The sequence below is a fragment of the Colius striatus genome, chromosome 1, assembly GCF_028858725.1.
Source record: "Colius striatus isolate bColStr4 chromosome 1, bColStr4.1.hap1, whole genome shotgun sequence".
Taxonomy (NCBI): Eukaryota; Metazoa; Chordata; class Aves; order Coliiformes; family Coliidae; genus Colius; species Colius striatus.
Genome location: NC_084759.1, coordinates 16403313 through 16421665, shown reverse-complemented (window position 1 = coordinate 16421665; position 18353 = coordinate 16403313). Strand labels below are relative to the sequence as shown.

At 37.1% G+C, this 18353-nt stretch overlaps 1 protein-coding gene across 7 annotated transcripts in view; it reads right to left on the bottom strand.

Moving 5' to 3' along the window:
* The window catches only part of ATM (ATM serine/threonine kinase), a 68873-nt gene that overhangs the window by 26343 nt on the left and 24177 nt on the right, over window positions 1-18353 (bottom strand). For all 7 annotated transcript variants that reach the window (XM_061991958.1, XM_061991968.1, XM_061991976.1 and 4 more), the window contains 13 exons: window positions 17944-18113; window positions 17424-17670; window positions 16624-16742; window positions 15601-15727; window positions 13924-14123; window positions 11892-12066; window positions 9787-9951; window positions 9383-9515; window positions 5875-5970; window positions 4323-4494; window positions 3570-3711; window positions 2783-2959; window positions 2220-2394 (listed from right to left, as the gene is read on the bottom strand). In XM_061991958.1, coding sequence (XP_061847942.1) covers window positions 2220-2394; window positions 2783-2959; window positions 3570-3711; window positions 4323-4494; window positions 5875-5970; window positions 9383-9515; window positions 9787-9951; window positions 11892-12066; window positions 13924-14123; window positions 15601-15727; window positions 16624-16742; window positions 17424-17670; window positions 17944-18113 — 2098 coding nt within the window. The remainder of the gene's footprint in view (window positions 1-2219; window positions 2395-2782; window positions 2960-3569; window positions 3712-4322; window positions 4495-5874; window positions 5971-9382; window positions 9516-9786; window positions 9952-11891; window positions 12067-13923; window positions 14124-15600; window positions 15728-16623; window positions 16743-17423; window positions 17671-17943; window positions 18114-18353) is intronic.

The following is an 18353-nucleotide window of genomic DNA, read 5'->3' as shown; positions in this document are numbered from 1 at the left end:
CAGACCAAATGACTATAACAGTAACTATAAGCTGTCAGCACAGTGTTTATATACTCATTTGCTAACAAGAAGCTTACAGACAGAAAATGGTGTCTGTTTATTCATGGCATCATACATAAACTCTAAGGAGAAATAATTGAACATGTCTTTTGAAAGGTTCATTCTACAAAAAAAAAAAGTTACATCTTCTCTGAAAAACAACAGGTTCAACTGACATATGGTTCTGACCAGACTGACACGCAGGAAGTAAACACTATTCTTCATTTGCAGTTTGGCGGGCCTTACTCTTGTCAAGCATTTGGCAAGATTAGGTTTGATTTCTCAGGTAGAGCACTGATTGGCATGACAGTCACACTACTTATCATAGAATCATAAAATGGTAGAGTTGGAAGGGACGTTTAGAGATCATCTAGTCCAACCCCCCTGCAGAAGCAGGTCAATCTAGATCAGGTCGCATAGGGTCATGTCCAGGCGGGTCTTGAAGACCTTCAAAGAAGGAGACTCCACAACTTCCCTGGGCAGCCTGTGCCACTGCTCAGTCACCCTCACAGTACTTATGCTTTAAACTGTGAAGATTAACAGTCAATTCCTTCAACTCACTCAAAATGGATCAACAGGAAGCACTTAACTCTTTGATGTGTAACTGCTTGGTCTTTGCCGCAGTTTAGGACTTGATGAATCAGAAGGAAATTTATCTAGGTTTTCTAGGAAGATTTTTCTCTCTATTTTGATGGGGTAAGAGTTTCTCCTTGAAGAAACTGGTAGTCAGCAGATGTTTAAAATTTTTATTTTGCATACTGCTGATGTTCTGTCAGTACAACTTTGGAATTCACACATCTTTGCTCTGTTGGCTAGTGCACCTCCAGTTTATCTGTAAACATCTACACGGATAACAAGCTGCATACTACTTAATGTATTTTTTTTGGACAGTTTTTCTTCTGAAGTTTGCTCTTAATGCCTCAGTAAGATGCCTTGCATGGAATCATGATGTTTGAAGAAGCCTCTACCATTTGCTCGTTCGTGTCACTGAATTAACTGCAAGCTTATAAAACTTAGAAAAAATGCTTTGTATTTTTCAAAGAACATTTTGGGTTACTCTGAACAGTTGAGCATAAATTTGTGCAGCAATTTTCGAGGCTGCTTACACAAAGGAAACAGGAGACTGATAATTCTTTTCTATCTTACAAAGTGAGACACTAATAAAACTATCTGAATTGTGGGAACAGCTTGTTTTCTGACTTAAAAAAAGTGAAGAATATTGCTTCAGTCTTTCTGGCTAGGCTAGTCAGCATGTATAAAAAGTGCCTTAAAATACTCCTAGTATCATTAGGCTTATTTACATCACTCTTCGTACAAACTGCAATCCTAAGGGTTCCTTTTCCTCTCTGGCAACCTGAAGCTTGCATGACTGCAAGACATTGTACAGACCCACTCCTTTGGTGATTTCTTACTGAAGAAGGAAGTTGGAAGATACAGCAGAGTAGCTATTTCACACACATACAAAAATAAACCTGAAGTTACCATATTTGTGTTACTTATGTGAAACACAAACGTAAAAGAAATACATTATTTCAGCTCCTAAAGTAAGTGCATTCTCATAGTCTAATAACAAAGATTTCATTTTTTACAGATTTCTGCTAACTTAAGTCACAATCAAATTGAAAAGAATATTAGCTAGTTTGATTAGAAGGTGCTTTGTTTTTAATAGAACTTACAGCATTACTCATACTCAGTTGCAGTTCTTTTAATTACAACTTCCTTTCATTCTGCTGGAATGAAATAGGTCTTTTGAGAGTATAGGGAGGACATAATCAATATTAGGCAGAAGCTAAAGCAAGGGTTAGTCTTTTTTCCAAGAGGAAAAAAACAGGTGGAAACTGCCTTTAATTGCTCTTGTTCAAGGAAAAGAGGAATTTAACTGCCAACTAGTCATTTTAAGAGACAGTCCAAAACTAAGTCTTGCAGTGCACATCATGGGATCATGTCAAAATTCAGCAGGTAACAAACATTATCCTTTTGTGAAGAAGTTGTTACACACAAAATCACTTGGGTGCTGACAATGAACACCTTAAAAATTACTGGTATCTCCACTGAAAAAGATCAAACAATTGAACAGAAGCTTCTAATATTCCATTTGCATCACAAATTTGATTTCAGAAGAGAACTTTGTCACAATCAGAATCCTTCTTTCAGCTGAAACAAAAATATTATGTTATTACCTGAATCAGAATTTGGAGGAGTAGATGATCTACTAGATGAGGCAAATCTGCAACAGGCAGTAAAAAACTTCTGGATATGAACTGATAAAAGATTTCTCTGAGATTCATCTGAGTCATGAAGAAGGATATCATGAATCAGGTATGGGAGCAAAGTTTGACACAAGTCTGTTTTCACCTGTGAAATAACCATGAACAGCAGCTGCTAAGTAAAGCAATCAAAAGCATTTATTTCTCAGTTTATAACCATACTGACAACTACTCAAAGAAATACATCAAGTTTGAGAAAGGACATGTAATATGAAAAATGTAAACCACTTAATATACCTATGCTGGTATTAGTCATGTAAAGTTAATCTATGTTTACAATTATCTCTCCAGTCTTGTATTTCAAGAGAAATTAGATAGGTATCTGCAATATCTGACTAGGAAGGATCTGAATTACTGTTAAGAAAAAGTAGTAACTTGATAGCAGAAATCACTACTTGCTTTTAAGATGAGTAATCATCTATTTTTGTGCATCACAATGCACATACATATATATATATTTGTTTAGTTTAGCTCACCTCACACAGTGGCTTCATTAACTGGAGCACTTCATTTTGTACACCCCCACTATCCAGTATTGAACTAGTTAGGCGTTTGATCCAGGTCTCATGACTTTCTCTCAGAGGAATCCATAGGTTTGTATCATCCAGAGTTTCTAAAGCACCCTCGGTATCATTAGCAGGTACTACAAAAAACTAGAAGTAAAGCATACATATACTGAAAATATAAATAAATTCTATGGCATTTTTAAAAAAACAGACTGCAATCTGCAATAGATTACAACTTATTAAATATTGTCTGTGCTTTAATTGATTGACAATATCAATTTTGTTAATGCAAAGATAAAGTTTTCCAAGGCAATCTGGAGTATTAAAATTCTGGTAATATGAACTAGGCCACAATAGACATCACACTGGGGTTACAAACCAAAAGTCTGAAAATTAGGAAGTATACAATCTATGGTTAATTATGTACTTTTTTCCTGACTTATTTACCACTAAGTTTTTGCCTGAAATGATCTGGAATCCTGACGTTACTGAGCGGATAAGAAAAGCTGTCTAATAATAGAGTTACACAGCTTTCCAACAATAAATTGATAATTTTCTATGTGAAGAAGTCACCAACGCTGAAACAGAAAAGAGAGATGTATAAAAGCAATCACATTTGTAGTCAGACTGATGAAAAGTGCAGGTTTTGCATTCAATGCCAAGCTCAAAAACATTTACAAATTTATCTTAAAAACAAAGTATTTGTATGTTTTCTCTGCCCCATATGCCATATAAATACTGTATACCGGAGAATTACCTTTTTCCTCGACATTCTGAAAGGCTGTAGATAGATTAACATGGGATCAGCTTTACTTTTATAAACTTCCCAAAATTCACTGCCAGACTTGGTGGCTAATATGTTCTTCAAACAGGAAACAGCAGCAGCTCTAACATCAATACTGAAAGAATAACATACCCAACAGTATTATTAGTAATTCAGATATTTTACTTTCACAATCCCCTTTATAAACATACAAGACAAATAATTGCACAATCTAACAACAGAAAATTTTGGATTAGGATATGTCATTGCTTATTTTGTTATAAAGCAAAGCTTCAGTATTTACTTCATAGCACTGCTCTCCTTTACAGTAGAGACTCTCTGGCTCAAGTCCAACTAGATAATTTGGAACTGGAGAATTAGCACTGGAACAGGCTGCCCAGATGGGTTGTGGAGTCTCATTCTCTGAGGACATTCAAAACCCACCTGGACAAGTTCCTGTGTGACCTACTCTAGGTGGTCCTCTGCTCTGGCAGGGGGGTTGGACTAGATGATCTTTTCAGGTCCCTTCCAACTCGTAAGATTCTATGATACTGTGAATTTCTAGGAAATAGAAAGCTTCCTAAGTTTGATTAGTTAAGTAAGATGAGCCTTGAAGAGGCACATGGGTGGACATTAACATCTGCCCGTAACACTTTCAGAGCATTACTCTGAGTTGACTTGAACAAAGTACAACTTAATGGTCCGTATTAAGCTTTGAACTAAAATGAAATAAACAAATATACTTACCAATTATCTGTTAAAGCAATATTTATTTGAGTTAACATTATGAAGACCCACTGAAGTTTTCTATCTTCAAGGAAGTCTGCTGCTTTAGATTCCAGTGCATTTTCAGCACGCTGAAGAGCTATGGTGGAGAAATCCATGGGACCTATTTCTCCCAAGCAACTCCCAACGGCCTCTGAAAATGCAGATAATTTTACAGTCTTATGCACACTAAAACAAGGTCTCACTTGAAAAAAGTTTCATTTAATGTAAACTACTGAAAAAGTTGCAATTAATGTAAACTGCTTCTAGAACTGATATTATTGTGGGGGAAAAAGTTGCAAACATTCATAAATAAGAATCTGAGGAGTTTTACGATTAAAGTTACATGCATACAAATTTTACAGCTTAGGACTTACAAATAATAGTTATACTTTCTAACTCAATTTTCTAGGAGTGCTGTGGGTTTTTCAGTTTAAATAAGATACAGATTTTAGTTTCACTTGTGTCCAAAACAACGGAATGCAAAAGGTCAGAATCACAGACACTGAGATACTCAGTCCCTAAGAGTATGACAAGTAGAAAGAGTAGCCTGTAAATTGAATTAAGAATTAACCCACATTTAATATAAAACTATGTATCAATGTCTTCTTCATTTCTTTCCAAAGTATTTCATAAATACAAAGAATAACATAAAAGGAAAAACAAAACAAAATTGTCCTTGAAAGGAGTTTTCAAAAGGGGTTGTTCAACAGAACATTCATCAGAAAGAAACTGAAATCTATTTCCCCGATCTTTCCTTCATACTGGGCATGTGTCTTGAAAATGCTTCTGTTTTCTACAACATTGTTTTAACCACAGTAAACAAAGAACAGACTAAGGACATACAGGTTGTGTTTTGAACTAAATTTAACAAAACATCTAAGGAAACAGAACCCAGAAAAGGCTGAAATTTACAGCTTGCAGAGGTGTTGAAGAATGTATCATTCTGAATTCAATGTGAGCTTCAATTCTGCAGCAATTGTAATCACTCGATATTAATCTTTTACACAAAAAATATATTGGGGCAAAACTTTTCATTATCTGTGTTTTTGTCTAGTTTAAATATCTAATTTCAGTAAACATTACTTTTACGGAGATATTCCCCACTTGGGGGAGAAAGGATTTGGTATTTTGCTTTGAAGCAAATATTAATCAAGTGCTCAATGTAAACAATGAGAATAATTATAAAAACACAGAAGTGGCTTTAAGATGGTGAAAATTATTTTAGTTTCTATTTAGATTCATCTTTCAGGTACGTTCTCTTCGACTTTTCAACCCAATAAAGTGATTCATATTACAGCAGATGATTCCCTGTTTAGCAGGGACCAGGGTCTAACCTGATAACAATTTATTAGTCAAAGCTGCAAAATAAAGCAACTGAAGGGAAGACATATCATCCATTTTAACATTCCTGATGGCTACACCTCTGGTAAAAATGCAAAGCAGCAGTGGGAAGTAACAGTGAGAACGGCCACAGTTTCAATCTGGGATTTGCAATGACATCCCAGGATGTCTGTGGGACTAATGAACTTACCCAGTACAGCTTTTTCGCCTGTATGGTTAACTGCCATCTTGGCCAGCTGCAGTAAGTTCACCACCAATTTCACTACTACAGAATCTTCTGGCTTTTCTATCATTCAAAAAGAAAAATAAACCCACAAAATGTCATTGTGAATTACATGTTGTGTAATGTGAACCTGTCAGAAGACAGCATTGTTTCAGCATCTTTATTAATGTTGAAGCAAATTGGTATTAAATAGTTCATTTTTAAAAGCATTATTTTTACTCATAATGTCTTGAGAAAAATGTACATGAATTTGAATATGCAAAAGAATCCCCAAAACTAGAATACACAAATGCTATTATTTTATATGTTTTAATGTAGAAATGATAATTAAATATGGGAAATACTACATAAGTTAGTGTCAGAATTTTATTTCAAACGGTGAAGTCACACTACATGACTCCCCTGACAGCATTCAAGCTAATGTCACCAATCTGTTCTAAATTCAAATCCAATGAGTATCCCAAAATAAGGTTTTCTATGAGGAATTTCACAGAATTTTACTGTGCCTAATTAACTGGGCTGATTCCCCAGAAGGCTGTGCTGCCATTCAGCAGGATCTTGACCGGCTTGAGAGTTGGGCAGAGAGGAACCTCATGAGATTCAACAAGGACAAGTGCAGAGTCCTGCATCTGGGAAGGAACAACCCCATGCACCAGTACAGGCTGGGGATTGACCTGCTGGAGAGCAGCTCTGCAGAGAGAGACCTGGGAGTGCTGGTTGATAATAAACTAGCCATGAGCCAGCAATGTACCCTCATGGCCAAGAAGGCCAATGGCATTCTGGGATGCATCAAGAAGAGTGTGGCCAGCAGATCAAGGGAGGTTCTGCTCCTCCTCTACTCTGCCCTGGTGAGGCCTCATCTGGAGTACTGTGTCCAGTTCTGGGCTCCTCAGCTCAAGAGGGACAGAGAACTTCTGGAGAGAATCTAGTACAGGGCCACCAAGATGATCAGGGGACTGGAACATCTTTCATAGGAGGAAAGGCTGCGGGAACTGGGCTGTTTAGTCTAGAAAAGAGGAGACTGTGGGAGGGATCTTCTTAATATTTACAAATATCTAAAGCGTGGGTGCCAGGAGGTTGGGGCATCACGTTTTCTGTTGTATCTAGTGATAGGACAAGGGGTAACGGACAAAAAGTTCCATTTAAACTTCAGGAAAAACTTCTTTAATGTGATTGACCCTGGGACAGGCTGCCCAGAGGGGTGGTGGAGTCTCCTTCTCTGGAGGTCTTCAAGTCGTGTCTGGACATGTTCCTGTTCGACCTGATCTAGGTGAACCTGCAGGGGGTTGGACTAGATGACCTCTAAAAGTCCCTTCCAATCCCTACCATTCTATGATTCTATGATTTGTAAGTCCTTAACAGAATTTTAATATAAGGATAAATCAAAGCAACAAGCACTTATTTACTGTGAATTACATCAGCTCTTTTTATCTTTCTGTCATGCACACAAGTTGATAAACACTTGATGTAGAGAAGAAAAAAAGAAATGGTCTGGCTCAAGCATTTGAAAACCAAAATAGGAAGGAACTGGGTCTGGACTAAGCACTGAAACAGTGGGCTGGGATGTGGCAAGGTTCAACTAAACTGAATTCTACCAGTTTAAAACTTCCAAGAGCTTTACCTTCTAACATACTATGCCTTTAACAAAATCTGGATTCACTGCATTTAAAAAAGCAGGGAGACTCAAACACAAGAACACTGATAAAGCAGCCACAATCCAATATATACACCTTATCCTGGTCTTTCAGAATCTTAAGTGCCCAATGTCAAAAGTTGGAAGGGCATTTTATCCTCTCTGCCATATAACACCTTGTTCTGGTTTAGCAAGGAGCTGGTTTTGCTTGGTAACAGGGGGAGCGGGTTGCAGTGAAGACCCGGTAAAGAGTTTGCGGACTCTGCCCCGGCTCCTGGGTTCACACCCACCTCCGGCCTGGCTGGGCCAATCTGGCGCCTCTGCCATCACTATTTAGGGGATCGGAATTTTAAGTGCTGGCAGGAGGTGTAAGAGTGATACAAGATGGAGGCGACCATGTGGACCCTTCAGCCAAAGGAGGAGGAAGGAAGGAGAAGCAATAGACCAGAGACCCCTCTACAAGCCATGGCGAGAATGCAGCTGTACCCCTGCAAGCCATGGAGGGCCATGGCAGGACGGAGGGTTACCAGCAGCTCCATGTGAGTGAGCCCGGACAGGCGAGGGACTGTGTGGGGAGACGGCCATGGCCCAGGCCGTGCTGGAGAGCCTGCACGCCGCAGAGCAGCCCCACACGAGAGGCAGAGAGGAGCTGCAGCCTTTGGAATAAATGTGGGTCGGAGCAGCCCGTGCAGGGCTGCCATATGTGTGAGTTACCCCACGGACTTGAAGGGAGGACAGGTCTGGAGGAATAGACTGACTGAAGCCCCCACTCCCCGTTCCCCCGCAACCGTTCGAGGGGGGCGAGGTAAAAACACCAGGACCAGGGCTCTGAGCCCGGGAAGAGGGGAGGTGTGTCAAGAAGGTGTTCTTAAAAAGGCTGGTCGGACTCTTCATTGTTGTATTACTCTGTGTTGTTTTATTTTCATTATGTTTTGGGTTTCAAGGTTATGTTTTAGTTAATGTTGCATTAAATTATTTTCTGTTTTCTTCCCCAAGCCGAGTAGCCTGGTCTGTTTTGTCCTGAACCTTAAGTGGCAATTAAGCTCTCCCTGCCCTTAGCCAATTCTCAGCCTCTTGGGTACTCGAATTGTGGTCTTTTGTTCCCTGATGGGTCTAAACCACGACACACCTCATACCACAGAACTGTGAGGTTGGAAGGGACCTCTAGAGATCATCTAGTCCACCACCCCCTGCTAAAGCAGGTCCACCTATATCAGGTTGCACAAGAATGCATCCAGGTGGGTCTGCAAAAACTTCCAGAGAAGGAGACTCCACACTCCCCCTGGGCAGTCTGTGCCAGGGCTCCCTCACTCTCACAGCAAGTTTTTCCTCATGTTCAGGTGGGACTTCCTGTGTTCCACCTTGTGCCCATTACTCCTTGTCCTGTCACTGGGCACTACAGAATAAAGATTCTCCCCATCCTCTTGATGTCTGCCCTTTAGCAGTATTTATAAGTATTTATAGGCATTGATAAGGGTCCCCCTCAGTCTTCTCCAGGTTGAACAGTCCCAGTACTCGCAGTCCTTCCTTGTAAGAGAGATGTTCCAGACCCCTGATACCTTGGCAGCCCTCTGCAGGACTCTCTCCAGAAGTTCCCTATCTCCCTTGAGCTGGAGAGCCCAGAACTGGACACAGTACTCTTCTGCTAAAGGTACTTCAAATTTTGCATGAATGATATATGTCATTCTAGTCTGCACGTGGAATTATAATAAGGTGAAACTGTGAAACATACAAAACCAAGAAAGAAAAACAACACTCTATGTCAAACTAGAATAGGATTACATTGCTGCAGTCCTAAAACCAGATACAAAAGAAATAAAATACATAATTAGAGAACTGTACCCTGGAAATTTTTCAGGAGATCCTTCATCTGATCTTTATATTGTTCCAATTGTTTGCGTAACTCATACAGTCCTTCCAGCCGTGTTAAGGGCAGTGAATCACAAATACCAACCGAGAGAAAGTGATTGATTTCCTGCAAAACAACATTTTGTATTAAGCACATACACCATACAAATAAAGGCTTTAAGTAAAGAAGCAGCTCTCAGGAGTCCACAATGTGGATATTAATAGATGCAAAATAGGAGACCTACAAACACCTCAGTGTCTGAAACTGGCAATAAAAAGAATCTATGTGTCTAATTTAAAACTTTCTCAACTATATCTACAACTAGAAAACTCTTTTTCTTCTGAAAGTTTGCATTACAAAAACCATTATGCTGTGAGATATTTTAAAATCTAATTACCTCCAACAGAGAATATGGTCCTTTGCTGTATTTTATTTTCTGTTGGGCTGCTCGCAGATCTTTAAAAGCTGGGTATTCAGGGAAAGGATCTAAGCATTTAATTGCTTGGTACAGATTTTCATTATCCTTATTATCTATCACCAGGTACTTCAACAAACCTAGGATCTGAACATAAAAAGCAAATTAAAACCAAAAAAGACAGAAACATTTTTGAGCCCTATTTCTTATCCAAGTTATAAAGTTTGTATTTCTCCAAGTTTCATTAAACTGAGAACTCAATAAAAAAAAGGTAAGAGAATTTATTTACACTGTGAAAAATGATGAAATGTTTACAGATGTATTCTAAAATCGTGAGGCACTTTCAGTACTTCTTCTCCCAAACAGATATCAAAGCTTATTATTATTATAGCCTGTAGTTTTATTCTGCCTTTTGATGAAGCTGATTTCAAATACTGGCCAATACAATCACTGCAATATTGGCAATGATTTAGCAACCCAAGAAGTCTTTCTGATGTTATTAGGACTTTACCATTCTCGCTAAACTGCCAGTAATTTGAAACCTGGAGAAATGCCTAAATATCATAATTTATTGCCCAAACCACTTAACTCTGGCAGAATTTGTTTTATAACAGATCTAAAACTTGAACAAATGTTTGCTGAAAAGTTACCATATTTTCTTTGCAAAAACACTGCTTTTATGCTTTACTTACAAATCAACACAATTGGATATGGAATCCAGGCAGCTTTGAAGGGTCTACAATCTAAATTATCAAGTTTTCATTTGGAGGATTGTATTTACTTGAAAATTACTAACTAGCCTATAGTCAATGCTAGAAGGAAAATCAAGAGAAGAAACCAAAAAGTGATCACTAGCAGAAGAACTTCCCTGCAGGAGTATGTTATGAGAAGGTTTCATATGTGATATCAATTCTAATTGAGAGAAACCTCTGCCTTCTCCACTTTGCTTCTACCCAGGGATACCCTGACATGGTGCCTTTGCAGTTGTGCATGGACAACTGCTTGCATAGACATTTATAAACCTGATCATGATCACTATGCTGAGAAGATTGTCAAGCTATTTTCAGATGGATCAGCTCCAGTTGAACAGGAAGTACAAGGAAGAGAACATCGTAGGACTACAGTGCAATCACAAAGGTGTACATTGAGCCTTAAGATAAGATTATGCCATCAGACAACTATAACGACTAAAGTGAAACAGGCATACCCTTCTCACCTTCAGCTACTAATTTTAAGTCACTGAATCTAAGTATATTTCTACCCTTAGGAGAATGCACACCCAAATCATCACCAGAAGGAAAATAAGGCTTGTCACACAACTGAAACTGCTGTGCTTCCCTTTTAAGGCCTATGTGCCACTCTTTTTTTTCATGATAACTTCTTAAATAAACAGCTGAACTATTGAAATCTGTTCTTTGCACATATTTCCTCTTTGACCTCTAGACACCTTCTCCTTTCAAGGGGTTTCATCGTATTTCCTCTGAAATCACCCAGAGAGTTTTGCAGGTAACTGCTTGGCTACTTGATGTGCTTGTACTAATTAGCTTGCGATCCTCAGGAGATTGGCAATGCCTGTGTTCCATCTTTTCCTTAGTGGTACCACTGATTTGGTGTCTATACTCCAGTAAGGTAATTATTTTCCTGAAAATTACCCTGAAAGTTTTATACCTCTTTCAAATTCGGCTGAAAAAGGCACACAGATTCAAAGCAGACATAAAAGACATCACAACAATATTAAAGCTCTTGAAGGATGATTTTTTAACAGACTAAGTAAAGGGAGAATTAGAAAATAAGCAATATGGTAATCTCAGCAATTTTGATTTAAATACATCTCTATCACTGTTTAAAGTCACAGGAATTGAATACAGAACACAGTATTTGGCAAAATAGAAGCACCCAAATTAAAGCCACATTTACTTAAAAAATTCAAGGCATAGTGTTGCATCCCAAATAATATTTTTATATAAATCTACACAGCATAGAAAAAAAAGAATTAAAATTGAACATGAGTATAGACACAGCTTTCATGGCAGTGAACACGAACTGGAAAGCTAATAGATAAGAAATAAGTAGCAACTCAAAACTACCTGTTCCTGAATCTCAGGCTGGTCCACAGCGAGAGGTATTAGGGTTCCTACAATAACATGAAGGTGGCTCTCTAGAGCATCACTGCAACACGTAACTGCTGTGTGGCAAACATGATGAAGAAGATCACAACAGAGTGAAAAGCTGCGCATGGATATTTCTCTGATAATAACAGGCCTGTCACAGGAAACAAAAGGGTGGAATTACAGCAATACAAATTGTCACAGTCTCAAGTATTCACCTATGATATAATAGGGAAGATTAGGGGAAAAGGGGAATTTTAAATATGATTTTAAAGGAGGAAATGAATCTAATTTATCAATTTAATTTGCTCTAAGAATTTGCCTCAGAAGACAAAAGAGAACTAAACCACAGATCATCATAAAAATGGAGTAAAAAACTTAAAGAAAGATATATTCCAAATAGAAAAGAAAAACTCAAACCAATCCAAAAAGGCTTTTAAATTATTACTTGCCAGAGCAATGTTGGCAGAAATAGAACAAAGTAGAAAATATACTCTCTGAATCCTCCTCTAACACAGGTATAAAAAAAAAAGAGATTTAGGTCACAAAGGACCTTGAGGATTATCTAGTCCAGCTTCCTGCCTGAAGCAGGGTCAGCTTCAAAGTTAGATCAGGTTCAGGGTTTTGTTGATCTCAATTCTGACACCTTCCTGGGATGCAGATCAATAGCTTCTATGAGGAAACTGCTCCAATATTTGACTATTCTCACTGCAAAAATGTTTTTTTCCTAGGTCCTACCAGAATTCCCCATACTGCAACTTGGTGGGTGCAACCTCTTATCCTTTCACTGCACACTTCTAGGATAAATCTGTCTCTCCCTTCTGTAAAAGGTATCTTCCCCTCCAGAAATCAGAGAAAAGAAATTAGATCAACTCTACATATCCCTTTAGGAGTCTTCCACTCAATCCATCCCAGTTTGTCATTATCTCTCATGTCCTGGCTTGAGCAGCCTCACACTGAACACTGTGGTCCTATTGCAGCTTCATAAGACTCAGAGGGGAATGACTACTTCCCTCAACTTGCTGGCTACACTCTTGCCAGCACAGCTCAACACACAGTGAGCTTCCATGATGATGAAAGTGATGAAAAGCACACTGCTGACTCATCCAGCTTCTCCTCCAAGACTCATTCCTGGGTCCTCTTCTGCAAAGCGACTTTCTAGTCACTCAGTTCTTAAGCTTGTACTCATGTATGGAGTGATTCCATCTGTGATAAAAGACTGTTAAACTTCATAACATACCTGTTGGTCCCACTCCTACAGCTAGAGAGGTTTCTCTGAATGGTAGCCTTGCCCTGCAGCGCATTAACTGCCCTCACTCCCATTCAGTGTTGGTCACAATAATAAAATCCACACCTCTCCAGTATTTCAGGGTATGAAATGCTTCCAACAAGTAAAGCAATCAACTTGCACTTAAACTTAGTGTCATTTAGGTGAATAACTGTCTTGGAAACCCAAAGCTAAACTTCAAATTAGGAAATATCTGCAGTCCTTATGAAAGATAAGAATCTCTAGGTAAATATTAATCCTGAAGAAGTACCAGTTCTCTCAATCTGAAGATGAGCTAAGATAACATGTACCAATTCTCTCATGTTAGCTGTTTACTGATGAGAGTATAAACATCAATACTCTTTATTAACTCAACAAGTTGCCATGTGCTTACACTAAGCTCCACAATTTGAATTTTTCTCCCATACTCTTCAAATTGCCAACACTCTCAACATATCTCCAAATACTTCTTATTTCTACAATTTTATAGCCTATTAAAGACACAAAATTCTTCAGTATAGCAAACATTTAAATACAATTACAGTTATTATGGATTTAAAACATTCCACATTTTAGTAAGAGTTCTAAATCTAAATTCCAAAATTATCAAAGAAAGGTAATTTGATTTTTTCTCTCAGCAAATTTAAATTATTTCTAACAAATGAATTAACATCTACTACTGATACTGAAATGTAAGGTTACAAGAACAAGGGAGTCCAGACAGGAAAAACAAGATATATTTACCTGCTATTGATGTGGTGAATCAGGGTGTAAATTACATCTCGAAGGACAAAAGCCCATGCTCCCCCTAAACCATCTTTTATCTCTTTAAGTAACAGATTAACAAACAAGTGATAAATGATAAGAAATCTGTGTTTCTTGTAAATGTTGTTTGTATCTGATGCATGCTTACATAGGGCTAGCAGGATTTTCTGGAACGAATCCTAAAAATGAATAAACTTTGAGTAAAAAAATAATTCATAATGCCAATAGAGATAAACTTTATAGCAAGAAAAAAATGTAAGTGACAGAGATTTTTCTTTTTAAAGACATAGACAACAAGGCTTTATTATTTTTAATGCTCTAAAGAAACAAAAGACTTATGAGCTCCATGCCTCCTAATTTGCTTTTTTCGTCTTTTATTTTCCCCACATGGGAAAGGTTATGCACATTTTTCAGAAAACCAATCAGTTATGGAAGTTTTTACCAACAGGAGAAACATCAAATAAAACACATTAAGACATTGGGTAATGCTTCCATCTGTATTCTTTCAAACATAATACTCATACATACGAAACACATTATTTCATTGCATATTATATACATAGATTGTAACTATTACAACTGCAAACTTGAAGAAAAAGGTAAGTATCTTACAGTGCCAAGCAGGTTGTGCTAAATACTAAAGAATTCATTCCACTATCTGGCAATACTAACTTTTACACTCTAAAGATTTAGACAAACGTATCCCAGAAAGTTTTTTCCTTACTTTTAAATTGTTTATGGATAGGCCAAGTAAGTTGTTGACAACAAGTGAGATCAAATTTTATTCTGTTTTAAAAGTTACATTTCTAAGGAATGATGTTACAAGACAATAATATGTTTGTGATTTATTGCAAAGGTTGCATAATTGTATTCGCCTTCATATTTGTTTTGAATATCTGAAAATCAAATGTCTATAAATATCACAGACTATAAAATTTCACACTATCAGTAAGGAAAGCAAACTGTATTTTTAGGTAAAAAATTTTAGGTAAAATTGTCCAAATGCAATTATTTTACAAAGTTCTTCAGACATATGCTAAAGAAATAAACTGCATATAAATTTTGTGTGATACACACAAATTTCCCCAACCTATACAATAATCCTTTCTGTTTATACATTATTTTATATATATTATACAATGCATGTAAGAGCTCAAGCATGTCATTTCTGTAAGGTTACCATGTCGCTGAACTTCAGATTTCTTCCATTTCAGAAGGCAAACAAAAGAACAGAAAAGTTTCCAAGGCTGTATTTTTTTCCGCATATATACATGACAAAAATGTCTAATTAAATGGAAATGTACTCATAAAAGAATTATAGAACAGTAGGGGTTGGAAGGGACCTTTAGAGATCATCTAGTCCAAGCCCCCTGCAGAAGCAGGTCCACCTAGATCAGGTCACACAGGAACGTGTCCAGGTGGGTCTTGAAGACCTCCAAGGAAGGAGACTCCACAGTCTTCCTGGGCAGCCTGTGCCAGGGCTCCCTCACCCTCTCAGTGGAATATTTTTTTCTTACATTTAAATGGAAGTTATTTTGTTCCAGCTTCATCCCATTACCCCTTGTCCTACTGCTAGATACAACAGAAGAAAAGGAATGCCCCATCTCCTGTAAATGTACATTCTACAGAAAAATCAAATCATCACTACATACTTACAGGGCTTTTAGAAAGAACTGCTATAAGACTTTTTAATTTGCTTTTATGACAGTTGCTAATATAGTCCAAGGTTCCCTTAATCACGTAAGATGGAAAATGAGGAGGATTAGGAGCAGGATCCAGTTCCCTAAAATGAATAAAAGAGAGATTTAAAAAAATTTCTTTCCAAAATCAAACCCAATATGTTAAACAAAATAAATCTCATTGAATAAACAAGTAACTCCTAGGAAATCTTTTCTGCCTTCAGTAAGAAGCTCCAAAACCAACCAGCAGAACGTCATAAATCTTCTGTTTATTGATCTGTTGGCTCTCTATGGTAGCTTTCAAAGCTGTACTTTTCAAACATTCTTTTAGTCTTTTTTGAAAGACCATATTGCTAAAACCCCAAAGATTTGTCTCACTTAAGCTACTTCATAGAAAAATTTACTGCAATTTATGGATAAATCTTCTGCATTTTGTAATTATGGGAACAAATTGGTTGAGGAAAAAGTAATCATGAACCTCTCCATTATAAAAGAAAAGGTAGTCAAGTCCACTGGGACCTCATGAAGAAAAGGAATGCATCACGACAGTAACAAAACTGCTGTTTGAGCAGACACTACATACAGTCTTTCAATAAACTCATTGAAACAAACTTCTTTTATAAAGTTCTGAAATCCTTAGCCTTTTTGGCAGATTTTCAACAAAAGTGCTTTGGTTTCTTTCAACATCATATTTTTACAATAAAAATATCTTCTTCAATAACTCCAAGAAGTAGCATGTTTTGCCAAACAGTTTGTGTTGGATTACAAAAATCCAGAAAATTATTTCCAGACATATTCCTGCGAATGGTGATATTTTTAAGACAAAAACAGAGTGAAAAGCTCATAAAAATGAAGATGCATATGATACATCATTAATGATGGCAAAAGAATCCTGTAATTCTCAACTTAAAAGCCACCTCTTCTTATGCCTGAAGGGCACATTTTAATGTACAGTGATATAGAAACACGTCTGGCATTTGGAAAATATACAAGCATGTACCTTATATATTTACTTAGACGAGCTCCTTCTTCTACCGTGGAATCAGGTGGTTCATGGAAGGTCATCAACAGTTCAACCACAATCTCTGGTAAGTTATTATGAGATAAATTGTCAATTTGCTAGAAGAATAAAAAGAGGATTTTAATAAGAAAAAATTATTTTAGCTAAAATAATTTAACATTTCTTTTTCTTCTGAGAAAAAATATTTTTTCCTGCTTGGATTCTTCATTTATCCAATTATCTGCGACAATCCCTGAATTCAGAAATTAGCCCAGATACAGAACAACTGTATCTGGAAACAAAAGTTATGTTTAATGCACTACTAGTTCTGAATGTAAAGTCTGCCTCTGGAGAGGATGGCTTATCATAAGCATTAACAAAATACTTAACGAGGAAAGCACAACTGACTTAAACAGATACATGACAGGGAAATTCAGGATTAAAAAAAAAATTATTATATTCTGAAAAAAATTGTAACTTGAGCCAACTGTTTACCTGAAAGTTTCTACTGAACAGCTACTTCAAAACCATGGGATAAAACCTGACTAGTTTGGCTTTGTTAAAATAGTAATTTTCTATCTACAAACTGGAACAATTTTTATTTTTCTAGAAATATAGAGACATTTCATAGAATCATAGAATTGTAGGGGTTGGAAGGGACCTTTAGAGATTATCTAGCCCAACCCTGCTGCAGAAGCAGGTTCACCTAGATCAGGTCGCATAGGAACATGTCCAGGAACATGTTTCTATCAGGTCTGTTAAATGCCATGGAACAGAATTCACACATTTCAAATAGATACCTGCTTTCCTAAGCAATTTTCATCTTTAAGCATGTCGTAGACTTGAGAAGCTGTGTCTCTCTGCTCTGCTACTTCACGCTTTCCATGACTTTGATAGGCAAAATATGGGAGGATATTCACAAGTATCTTTGGAAAACAGTCTGCTAGAACCTGCCTCCAATCTTTTTCAATCTTTTCAGCAAGTGATTTCACATCTTCAAATTGACTTCTAATCACCAAGTGTGGAACCAAAACTTTATAATAAGACCTGTATAAAGAAAATACGTTTCCGGAATGTCCTTGAATTAGATTAAAAAATCTCCAGCGTAATACAGCAAATACAATTCCTCCACTATGTAACTAAACTTGAATATACTGTTTAGCTACTGCTACATAAAAAAATTTAACCATCATAAACGTAATACCCAAGAGACTTGGAATTACAACAAAATTCTGATGCATTACAACATTTAGAAATTTGGAACCCTGTGTCACCTTTGTAAATAAATCTAAATAAACTGTTTTCATACAGGAAACTTACCTGTAGAATTCCTCAAGGCTCGTACAGTTCAGAAGAACATAAGGAAAAGCAGACAGGCTATATCCACTGTCATTTATTTTCAGCCACTCCATCACCAAATAGTCTAAATGTGATGTCATGAAGTCTTCTATACTTTTATAGCCAAAAAAGTCAGATACTTTTTTCAAAACCTGTAAATAAAACAAGATGGCAGAACTAGTATGCAGGGTACATGATCCTACAGCAAACTGACAGTACTACATGTTGTACCCCACCTGCAGCCTTTTAATGCACACTTGTATAACTTATCTCCTGTTTAGCATAAGCAATTTTAAAATTATTTGTATTGCCTTGGCTCAAAAGAGAGTAATCAAGGAGGTACAAATACTCTGTATGAGGTATGCAAGAAAAGGACAGTGAGGACACTTTTG